Genomic DNA, 12,410 nt, shown 5'->3' with positions numbered 1-12,410 from the left:
TGTGGTTAGTTCTGTTGTGTTTGTTCAAGCTCTACTCAAGATATAGTGCTGTTTTTTCCCTGATCATGTTTCATAATGATTACAAAATTATTTTGTTTCTCTTATTGGGTTTTTTGTGTCTCTGTATGGATTAATGTCTTGTTAGTGTGTGAGTGCAGAGAGCATGAATACAGCATGGCACAGGTGAAACCCATCTCCTTGATTACATACAGTAATTGTTGATGCATTAGCTTGTTAGCAACTCCTTGTGCTACCAATTCAAGTCTTGTGTGCTCATTTCCAGGATTATTTCTTGTTTTTTTATTTATTTATTTTATATGGAACTAATTGGATTTTTGTGTGTGTTTATACTTTGATGGATTTTTTGTAATTTGTCCTTTTTTAGGGTTTGGTTACTACTTTTCATGGTTTCTCTATACTTTGGGTTTCATTTTGAGGCAAAATTTGTATAATTAAATTGATTTGTTAGACCACACGTCAGCATTTTTGCAATTTTGTTCTCTTCATTATTTGGGTCCTCTCTGAACCTTATTTTTACCCAAGCATAGTAGTGGAAGGAATCAGATTGGAAACTGTATAGCATTGTATGTCTTGTCTGAAATGCAGTGTGATTCATCATTATTTTTATTCTTGCAATAGAAGGAGCAATGCTTAAGTCTTTTGTAAACGTTTCTTTAATTTTATTGAACTAGTACAGTGCCCGTCGGAAGTATGTATTCATGTGGGAGCATAAGGGGTATATTTGCGGGTGCAAAATGCAAAATGCAATTTTCCTGGTTTAATTCTATGGGACATGTGCATGACTTCATCATCACTTTTACATTTTTTTGTATGGTGTATATTTCTGTAACGTATGTTTTTTGGAGTCATGTGTATTTGTGTATCTTTCTGTGGTCTTTTTGTGCATGTTTGCTGTTTTTTTTATTTAAATTTTTTTGTAATGTATGTTTTTTTGGAGTCATGTCTATTTTTGTATAATTATTGATTTTGTTACTATTGTACTGTAAATCAGGAGTAATTTTGTGTATTTTTCTGTAAATGTATGTTTTTTTTTTGTCCAGTACAGTGCCCGTCGGAAGTATGGATTCATGTAGTAGGAGCTTAAGAAGAGTTGTCAATTATGGGCATAATAATAACATACTCTGTAGCATTATAAAGGGGTATATTTGCAGGTGCAAAGTAAAATAGCGTGTACAATTTCCCTGGTTTAATTCTATGAGACATGTGCATGTTAAATGTGTTGTTTTTTTTAACTCATTTTTATATTTTTTTCGTTTGGTGTTTTTTTCTGTAATGTACAGTGTCCATCGGAAGTATGCATTCATGTGGGATTATAAGTATTTAGTTTAGTGTATTTTGAGTCATTTTCATGTTTTTATTGTCGTTTGGTGTATTTTTCTGTGTTTTGTGTAATTTTTGTATAAATATTTAGTTTTGTGTATTTAACATGAAAATAAATGTTTCGAAATGTCATCACCAAATAAAGAACAGTAAAAAAAGTATTTTTCCTCAAAAGAGAAACGAGAAGTCCACAGGAGCACATGCACGTACCGGAAGTGAGCTGTGCAGTAAAATAGACATAGATGGTGCGCTAGCGCCCCCTCACACCCCGCGGTCAAAAGTTGAATAGGTTTCATTTCGGGGCCGCCCAGAAGTGAAATCAAATTTAAATAAACATTTTGAAATGACTAAATTACTCCAAAATAACAGATGCACACACTCGGGGTATTTGGAACCCGTTGACCAAGTTTCAGGTCGAACTCGCACAGCATCGGGGAGATATTTGCTCCACACACACGCACACACACACATCCACACAGACCATCCTTGAATAATAGTATAGATTTTTGTAGTTCTGTGTGATCTTTTTCTTACTGTCAAAGCACAAATGTTCTACTATTATATGAATTAAATGAAGTAATGACTGCTTTTGTTTATTGCTTGTTTTTCAAAGATGGAAAAATTGTTTGTCACCAATCCTCATCCCTAGATAGGTTACAGATGTATGTTATCTTATGACATGCAGCAGTATATTCAACTCGACAGAAAAAATAAGCTGACGGTATTGATCATGCTGTTAAACACTGTTAACATTCTGGTATTTGTCACAGTATACTTTTCATTTTAGTTAAATAGAAATTATAATATTTGAACAAAGTTAATTAACCATTCAATCATTTTGCTTGTCAACCTTTTCCACTCCAGGATTGTGAGTTAAAATAATTCAGTCGGCAGCGCTTTAGTCAAAAATAAATGATTTATTAACAATGATATTGCATTTTAATATAGTGCTTTACAATGATGTGCATGCAATCTTGAATTTAGCGGTATGGGTCTGTTTTGGGACGTCCTTGCCCTTTCCGCGCGCTTACGTGGAAAGCCGGATGTCGGGAGAGCACTCCTCCCTGACCTTTCATGCGCCCTAGCAAAAGGCTAAAGCAAGGAGAGCGGTTAGCAGAAACCCCCAAGACACCATATATTGTCACACTAGAGCATATGAATTTGCTATGGGTCCTCCTAAACCAAGAAGACAGGGTCCTCCATGTTTTTCCACACGCCCCCGTGGAAAAGCCCAGGGCGGGGAGAGCACTCCTCCCTTTCCCTCCATGAGCCCTCATGGAATGCCTGAAGCAAGGAGCATGGTCAGCAAGATCCCCCAAGCACTAGCCGGCTGGCAGCTGAGCAATATGAATTTAATATGGACTTGTTATGGGTACTCCTTGCTTTTCCATGCGCCTGCGTGGAAAAGCCCAGGGCGGGGAGAGCACTCCTCCCTTTCCCTTCAGGAGCCCTCATGGAATGCCTGAAGCAAGGAGCGTGGTCAGCTAGACCCTCAAGACCATATTGTGCCATATTAAACAGCATTAATAAGATTAGAGCCAGGTGCCGTGGAGCCAATAAATTGAATTTATTTCTGAAAAGTTTACATACTGAATGCCAGCTTTTACGGAGCACTAATCGCTTTTTTGAGCATTAAGGATGGATTGAGCCTCAGGCCGCAGGTACCTTTCGTAGCCAGAAACTGTCCAATGTCCCATAGCCTTTAGTATGGAGACTGGTGCTATGGATGCTGCACTTGTTATTCTGTGACATTTGTCTCTCTTACTGTCGGATAACACTCGGCCGGTGTTCCGGGACCTGGTAGTTTACAAATTAAGCACTGAGCATAACTGAAATGTGTCCACAACACATCTGAAGCAACTAACTAAATAAATTTCATTACCTGCAAGAATCTGGTATCTCAGATTCTGAGAGATGGCACCAGCTGCAGGGAAGAACGGACTCGGTGAGATTAGAACTACACTTTTCTCCATAACTTTCCTGTGGAGATTTGTTGTTAGTTTGGATGATTGAACAAATACTTGCCTGCCGCGCTCCTCCATTTTTTTGGTGAACACTGAGTATGCTTGCAGATGGCTTAATCTGCTTCGGAGTCCTCGATCCGATCTGCCTTGAAGCTTTGTTCTTCTGATGTGCAGCAAGTTAAGTTGAAAGATGCATCTGATGATCTGAGCGATATCATCCAAGATGCTTGCTGAGGAAATATGAAGCAGCTGTCACGGTTTCAGTAGTACATCCTCTATGCGTTAGCCAATAGGGAACCAATCTGGGCTGTTGGTTAATTGAAGGGTGTGGCTGGCTTGACGTCGGCGGCCTGCCTGAACTAACGCAATGCTCAATTTAACAAGCTGAAGTGCAATTGCTGGTCCTTGGCTGATTATAATTACATGACATTATACTATTGTTGTTCAAACTGTAATTTGAGACTTCATTATCATGCCTGGGTAAATACTAGGCAGTAAAATTGTTTTAGCAAAATGCACAAAGGAGCTCGATGGTTTGTAATTGGCCAGAATTAACCTGCTCACTACAATACCACTGCAGGCAAAGAGTTTGATTGTATAGCAGCGTAAGGATGAATTGCCAAGTAGAAAAAAACTCTCAAACCTTTTTTTGTGGAAATCAGTTTGGAAAATAATGTTGTTACACTTGTGTTTTTCTGTGCTGATGAGTCATTTTTAATACATCACTGGAGACACGCCACATTCCAGCTTGCTTAAAGACTAAAATACCTTAAAAAGCTAAGGCCCAGTGGACTATTAACATCTGAGGTGATGTCTTTTGAGTGCAGTGTGCTTTCCCATCTGAAATTCATCACAGACCTGTTTTTGGACCCCCTGCAGTATGCCTACAGAACAACAGGTCTGTAGACAATGAGGCAACGTGGACCTTCACTTCATTTTCAGCATCTGGACTCTACAGGAGTATCCTGTTTGTGGACTCTTCAGCTCTGCTTTCAACAAGGTCATCCCAGCACTGCTATGGGAGAGGCTGAGCCAGCTGAATGTGCCTGAGGTACAGTATATCCCCAGGTATATCCCTGGCTTCCTGTCTGACAAGAGACAGCTAGTAAGGCTTGACATCCACTTCTCCAGTTCCCATCAGTACAGGCTCCACACAGGGTCATGTTTTTTCTCCCCTTCTATTCTTTTGTACATCAACAGTTGCAAGTTGATGTTTGCAGATGACACCACCTGTTAGAAAGATTCTGAATGCGAAGACACCGAAGTCTGTTTCTGGGTTTGATGAAGACCAATGGCTCTGGTGACCTAATGCAGCTAGTGGTAAATGGTAAATGGACTTGATTTTATATAGCGCTTTATCACCACACTGAAGCAGTTTCAAAGCGCTTTACACATCAGCTCATTCACCCAATCACTCTCACATTCATACACCAGTGGGACAGGACTGCCATGCAAGGCGCTAGTCGACCACTGGGAGCAACTTAGGGTTCAGTGTCTTGCCCAAGGACACTTCGACACATAGTCAGGTACTGGGATCGAATCCCCAACCTCTCGATCAGAAGACGACCCACTACCACCTGCGCCACAGTCGCCCTGAGCTAGTGCAACCTAGACCTCAACGCTCTAAAGATAGTGAAAATGGTTGTGGATTTTAGCAAGAACCCTGCCCGCCTCATCCCTACCACCTTCTGAGTGAGGATCATAGGGTCCATCCGCTTCTTGGGCTGTCTCATGTCCCAGGACCTCAAGTGGGGGCAGAATATCAGCTCATCCATGAAAAAAGGGCCAACAGAGAATCTTCTTCCTGTGGCAGCTGAAGAAGTTCAACCTCCCAAAGACAATGACGGTGAACTTCTACACTGCTACCATAGAGAACATCCTTACCACATCTATCACTGTATTGTATGCGGCAGCCACTTCTCGGGACAAAGGCAGACTACAGTGTGTCATCCACTCTGCAGAGAAGGTGATTGGCTGCAATCTGCCATCCTTGCAGGACTGCACGCCTTCAGGTCATTAATGCGTGCTGCTGATTCCTCCCACCCTGCACACGCACTAATGGAGCCGCTCCCCTCTGGCAAGAGGCTGCGAGCCATCAGGAATAAAACCTCACACCACAAAAACAACTTATTTCCTTCTGCAATGAGCCTCTGCAACAGGCGTATGCCCCCCACTGTCCCACCCTGAACTCCATCCTCCCTGTCACTGTCAATATACTGTATCTTTTTGTACTGCAAATATTATGACATTTGTTTGTATGCGTCCAAAACACCCAAGCAAATTCCCTGTATGTGCAAACATTCATAGAAATAAAAAGTTATCTGATTCTGCTGCTCATTTTAAATATTATGTTTGCAGTCTATTCTTTACCACACAATGTTAACCTGACCTCAGCTCACCACCCCTTTGTTCAACACAGACAAAGAAAAATCAGATAGTCTTTGGTTGACAGAATACAGATTTAGTCTTTACAGAGAGATATTATCATCTAAGACTCTGCGACAACAAAACAATTGAAAATTAAATATGATTTGTCCAATTGATGGCCATGGTGATTCAGATTTAAATTCTTCGACTTTCTTTTAATCTTCAGCTTCAGATGTGGTGAGTTTGGATGGCAGAAGCAGTGGTCTGGCGTACCGGCTGAGTCCAGGCGTAAAGCAAACATCCAAAGACGTTGTCTCTCTGAAGTTTAAAACCCTGAGGAATCATGGGACACTACTACACGTGGAGGGCCATGATGGACTCAGCCTCAGTCTGGAGCTGGAGAGAGGAAAGCTACTGCTGCTTCTTAAACAAGGTAAAAATAATATCTATCAACAGAAGACATGACCTCATAGATACAGTAGTCAAGTGTGCAAACATTTCATAAAGAATAATAAAGCTCAATAGAAGAGCACATAGCAGGACTTATTTTTTGTGGCTGCTCTGACTACAGTTGTAATTCAAAGCTACAGTTATAATTAAGCAATAATTATTTACAGGCACACTTCCACAATGACATGCTGTGAGAGAACTGTAAATAAGGCAATCATGAGTCTGTCCTCAACTCAAAAATATTCTACATGTGTAATTACCATCAAAACTCGGTTTCAACAAAGTTTCCTATTGTGTAAATTTTTTAGCATATTCAAAATCACATTAAGTAACTGATAGCATTACTACCATGACATTTAAACCTACCCTACACGAGCACATGGAAATGTACATGGCTCAATGCATCCTTATGTAGCAAGAAACAGCTCTGTAATTGAATATAGAAGATTAATAAATAAACAGCATTCATTAGTAGCTGGTTTGATTGATAAACATTTGTATAAAAATTGTGGACAGCATGTGGTCACATGACCATTGGCTGTCAATCTAAGCCCCCTATTCAATATTCTCCCAGTCTCACCAGGATCATGAAACTGTCAGGAAAATGATTTGTCAGTTGTCAATCATGGCATCACATTTTCCTTATATTTTCCATGCTGCAGGGAAGGATTGTTTTTCATGCTGCTTGACACAAAATGTTTTCGCCAAGCTTCTAGGAACAAATTGCAAACCGATGCATGTCAATAGGATTTATCTCCTTAACCATAACCCTAACCCTAAGTCATTGTAATCGGACAAATTAACCTCCAATCAAAATACATGAGTTTGAAAGTCATGTCAGCAGCGTGAAAAATATGTGGAAATCGTGTTGGCATGCACGAAAATAGAAACAATTTTTGTAACAATGTCACGTTCCCCCGTGGCATCGTGTTATCACCGTCACTTGACTTAGGGCCGAACAGTGCATGACTTACGACATCATTTACTGCCTCTCTGTTTAAATTTCTCAGGCTGCCATGTGCCTCATCATTCCGTTGTGTTTTTTTTATATATAAGTTGTAGCGCACATGTTTTAAAGTAGCCATCATATCATACAAAAAGGGAAGCTGCATGGGATTTGCAGCTGGGAGTCTGTGAGCAATAATCTTATAAACAAGGGATTAGGACAGAAATGTTGTTGAAATGTTTGGGAAAGAACCTTAAGGGGAAGAAAGTTTTTTTTAAGTTAGAGGATATCTTCATAATCCTCATATCAGTTCAAATTTATACCAAAAGTACTCCTAGAAATATCATGGAATATCTGTATTTCATACCAAATAGCTGCATCAGACTTCTAAATATTAAAAAGACAACCTAATATTCAAACAGTTCTTTATTTAGTTTACGTATGTGGAGATAAATTGTCTTTTTTTAAGAAGTGTTTCTTACAGTCAATGTTTATAGTATTGGGTCTGTGTGGGGTTTCTGTGATAGCACTGCAATAGATGGGGGATAAATCTCAGTCTTACATGGAGGGATGATGAATTAAGGAATGGATGAATGGATGTGTTAGTTGAAATACTCAGTGGAATACCACAGAAAACAACAGGCACTCTGTAGGAGTCTCCGTTCCTCTGTAATACTATTGTATCGTCTCCTTTTGTCCTCCTCTGGGTTATCTTGCTGCACACACTCCCTTTGCGTTCCTTTTTCCTGCTGTAATTACTGTAATTTGTCTTGGTTTGACTCTGAGTTGTTTTTAATCATTCCGCTATAAAAGACCATTCGCCTTTTTTTTGTGTCTTAACCCAGTCATTGTTCTGTCACCTGTCACAATATTCTGCCCCTCATGCAGACAATGAAGCCTTTTAGATATTTCCCTCAACCATTTCCTGAGTTTCCTTTTCTTCCCTTTCATGTGTCGTCTTCTGTCGAAAAAATGTCAAAGCAATCCTTTCCCTCTCATGATGTTTCAAAAGAAGCTGTAAGTCTTTCAACTCTCTGCATTAAATTATGCACCTTAAATCTCCCTTCAGAGCTTTTTCTAGGTTACAGATTGCATATTTGCACTGCAGATTTACAGCAGTAGCTTTCAAATGGAAGGTGGATGAGATTCTTTTGATGAATGTTCATGTTGCCAAGCAACAGTTTTAATCATATTGATTAAAACTGTTTTTATCATGGATTATTGCTATTAATTATGACTAATTGTACTGAATCCAATTGTTGTGCTAAAAAAAACTATTTAACATTTCATTTATGTCCACCGTGTTATAAAACTACAAGCAAGGGATGAACTAAATGTACAATCCTTGTGCAAGTGGGTGTGTGGGCCTACACATATTTTGTCCAGGTTCACCCATCAACCAGAAACACGTGTGTTACGTTGCTTGAAGTCACCGGGAGTGAATGGAGGTATGAATACATCCCATACCATAATAGTCTGACACACATAGCAGGAGATGCAACTCACCACTGCCTGGCATCTGTAATATCCAACCCCCAGAAATAAGGAGTTTTGGTGGTTGGATGGATGAGCTACCTGTTTTTTAAACTAAAATGCTTAGTGCTGGTGAGGAGGGCACTAAAACACTTCAAGGGAGAAGGCTGAAAAAAAGTCAAGGAATACTGACTCAGCAAGTAGAAAATATTGGCAACACAAGGTAACTGAGATGGGGAATGCTATTTTAATGTATTCTAGTTTTCTGCTACTTTTTAATATAGCCTTTGGTATTTTTAGAACAGAAGTGATGATTAATTAAAGAACCTATGCATCAATGTTAAAATATATTATTGTGGTAATGTTTGAGATAACTACATATTTCTTTTTCATGATGTTTTCTTAACATTGTGATTCGTTTCAGCAACTTTTGGTCTTCATACATGAAACTAAACCCTGAATTCTAATAAGGAGTTGTTATACTGTATATTTAAAATGTATTTCTCTCTTGATTACACTGTTCCTTTATATTTGCCTTAATAGGTTTCATTTAAACTACCACAGCTATCAGACTTTGAACATCTTTACTTTCTCTGTCAGAAATACCTTGTTTTTGTTCTGAAGTGTGCAGAAGGATCACTCAGAGACTGAGCTCAAATATCAAAGATAGATTTGTCCATTATCCTCCAAATGGTCTGATTTTTTTTTTTTTTTATTTCTCTGAAGTTGCGGTTGTCTCTTTCCAAAGAATATCTCATACATTCTTAATGATTTACATTATTCTGCTCTCTCTGCGACAGAAACACCAATTTTCTCCCTGATTCCCAAAGGGAAGAGGATGGGGACAGATCCACTTATGAGGACCGTCAGGTGCTCATCTATTATTAATGAAGTCTCGCCATGTTTCCCCTGCAGTTTTCAAACCAGGCTTAATCACATGTTTGACTATTGTTCTCAGAACAAGTATTCAAATATATGAGGCAGCTACTAATGAGACAAGCGAGGGCTGACCTAAGAATGATTCCCTCTGTGGGATTCTGGGAATGTAAAATATTTAGCTGGCGTATGGGGGCTAGTGTCGCTGTGTTACCATTGACACTGGGTCAATTGTCAGAAAGAAGCAGATTATCAGGTCAGGTAATGAGAAGAGGGCAAAATTTCAGCTTTATTAAATAATGACAGGTTGTCAGAGCTTGAGTAAATATGAGGAGAATAAACCAGAGAAGTGTATAAGGGAAGTAAATAGAAGTTTGTGACACTAACCCTAACCCAGGCGTCTGCAACCTGCGGCTTTGGAGGGTCTTGTGGCTCTTTGACACTTTTGCAAAGGTTCCCTGGAACTTTAAAAAAATAAAAATAATGAATTGTTTTTTCTTACAGAGGGTATTGATGATTAATGACATTAACTTCAAATAAAATTATGATAAAACAATTGGTTAACTTTTCTTGCACCTTTGGCTAATCTTAAATTTTAAATCCCTGGTAAGATAACTAAACTAACAAAAAGACTATTCTGGAATAAAAGACAGATTTTTTGTGTGGGGAAAGATTTATTTAATTGCCAACATGCCGGCTTGATATGTTGCAAGAAATTAGCAATTAGCATGTGTTGACCAACATGATCACGTGTTATCGAATTCAAGTTAATTTTGTAACCCTTAAAATACATTAACTCATAAAATATTCAATATTATTTTAACTGTATAGAATTTTATACACTGTATTGTCTTCATTGAGAAGGTATTTTTTTCGGCTCCGGATGGACTTTGATCCAGGCCAGATTAGGCATAATGCCTCCTTTGAGAGTAAAGATTGCTGCCCTAACCCTTTGTTACCCTAACCTCTAACCCTAACAGATCCCTCCACCTAACCTAAAAAATGCCAACGTAGCTCCAAAGGTGTCATAAATTAGCGAACGACACTTAATGAGAGCCTTTGTGACACCTTATTCATGCTAATGACAGCGTAATGTCAACCTTATGTATAAAACTAAATGAAAACCATTTTGTCTTTTGTTTCTTTAGTCAAGCTTTAAATTCCACAACAGTGACAAGATTTGTCACTTTCAGCATTTATGTTGACCAGCTCTGCAGTGAGCAATGTGCCTGACAGAGCTGCATCTCTTACTCATCACCCACGCAAACAGGAGGCAGAATTCAGGCACATTTCAGTACTTTTGTGAGTCACTGAAAATCAGAACAAAAACTTGTAATTTCTATTCTGTAGTAGGAGAAAGCTGTCATGTTTTTTGTATTTGTGTGCAAAATAGTGCAAAAGGGTTCGTCTCTTTTGCCTTATTGTACTGGAAAGTTGTTGTGGTACACTTTCCCATCACTGGTATCTGGATTAGCGCTGTAGATCTTTGGGCAAACCCGTCGGGTCAGATTCTGGCTGGATTCGGTCTTAATTTCTATCATCTTACTTGGGCTCGGCTCAGGTTTGAGCTCTGCGGGGTCAATGAGCAATAAGGTATGAGTTCTGATACATGTGTGAATGATGCACAAATGGATGGAATCAAAGGCTGATCTTTGGAAAATGAATAAATGATGTTTAAAACGCATAAACAACTAATTTTTGACTCGTTCTTGAACTGATTTAAATTGTGTCAAGCTGGTTTGGGCTTAAAAATTTTTGCTTCATTTGGGTTTGGACAAACTTTTGATGGGCGATTACAGCTCTAGCCTGAATATCCACTTATCCCTGCTATATCTTGTTTTTCTCATTTTCCTTCTTGCCACCTCACCTTGCTTCATTTCTAACATCCATTTTCTTTCCTTGTTTTCTCCAGGCAGGACATCCTCCCCCGAAACCCATCGCCTGGCCTCCCTTGGCAGCCTGTTAGATAACCAGCAGTGGCATCATGTGATATTGGAGCAGAGAAACACTCAGCTCAACCTCACTGTTGACAAACACGCAGAAAGATTTCAGATCCCTGCAGAGTTTAGCCTCTGGGACATTAAACAGGTGTGTTTGAAAAAGTACCGACTCATTCCATCAATACGGCCCAAGCACAGACACTAATACTTGATTCTCAATGTTGTTTTGTCATCAGCTCAGTGTGGGAGCTGCCCAGAGCCTCAACTCACAGAAATCAGCTGTGAGGGACTTCCATGGATGTCTTGAGAATCTGCAGTTTAATGGCCTCAACTTGATTGAAATGGCTAAACACAAAGACCGCAAAGTGACTGTGAAAGTAAGTGTACCTAATGAAGAATGTTTTATTGAGAAGTAAAATGACCAGACAAGCACAAAATGTAATAATCATGGTATGTCGCTCAAAACCAATCAGGTAAATGAAGGCTGGCAGTAGAAAACAATGTCATGGGAAAACATGGGAATAGACCATTTTTTTAAGCAAACAATATGATTTCTTAGTGAAATATTAAGATTCTGGTAAAGCTTTTTGTCAGTTCAGCTAATGACAAAGCACTTTCATTCAGCATTGACTTGATTCAGATCTAAGGCTTTCAAATTCTTCATTTTCATTCACAGTGGTTTCTAAATGGGTTGGCTTACTAAACTAAAAAAAAATCTCATCAGTATTCTGTCAAATTTAGAGCTTTATATTGATATTCAATTAGTTTTTTTCATCCACCACCTCCTCAGACAAAAACACACTTCAGAATTTTTCAATATATATTGAAAAATCCAGGAAGTGGGCTTGTAATCGGAGGGTCACTGGTTGGAATTCAACCTGGGCCATCACTGTGGGATGTTAAGCAAGTTGCTTAACCTTAATTGTTTGTGTTGTGTTGTGTTGCCTCTGCTAAATGGAATTGTAATCTTGTAATATTCCAATACATATTCCATAAAACTGCTATTTTCTTGAGTTTTAGACCAACGCTGTACCATGTATTCTAATCAACAGA

The 12,410-nt window shown here is 39.0% G+C and overlaps 1 protein-coding gene across 2 annotated transcripts in view; it reads left to right on the top strand.

The window, feature by feature from the left end:
* The window catches only part of LOC114479095 (contactin-associated protein-like 4), a 141,995-nt gene that overhangs the window by 76,707 nt on the left and 52,878 nt on the right, over positions 1-12,410 (top strand). For both annotated transcript variants that reach the window (XM_028472560.1, XM_028472559.1), the window contains exons 5-7: positions 5,899-6,105; positions 11,330-11,505; positions 11,594-11,734. In XM_028472560.1, coding sequence (XP_028328361.1) covers positions 5,899-6,105; positions 11,330-11,505; positions 11,594-11,734 — 524 coding nt within the window. The remainder of the gene's footprint in view (positions 1-5,898; positions 6,106-11,329; positions 11,506-11,593; positions 11,735-12,410) is intronic.

Source organism: Gouania willdenowi, chromosome 17, assembly GCF_900634775.1.
Source record: "Gouania willdenowi chromosome 17, fGouWil2.1, whole genome shotgun sequence".
NCBI classification, from domain to species: Eukaryota; Metazoa; Chordata; class Actinopteri; order Blenniiformes; family Gobiesocidae; genus Gouania; species Gouania willdenowi.
Note: the sequence above shows the minus strand (reverse complement) of the source record. Positions and strands in the feature narration are given on the sequence as shown.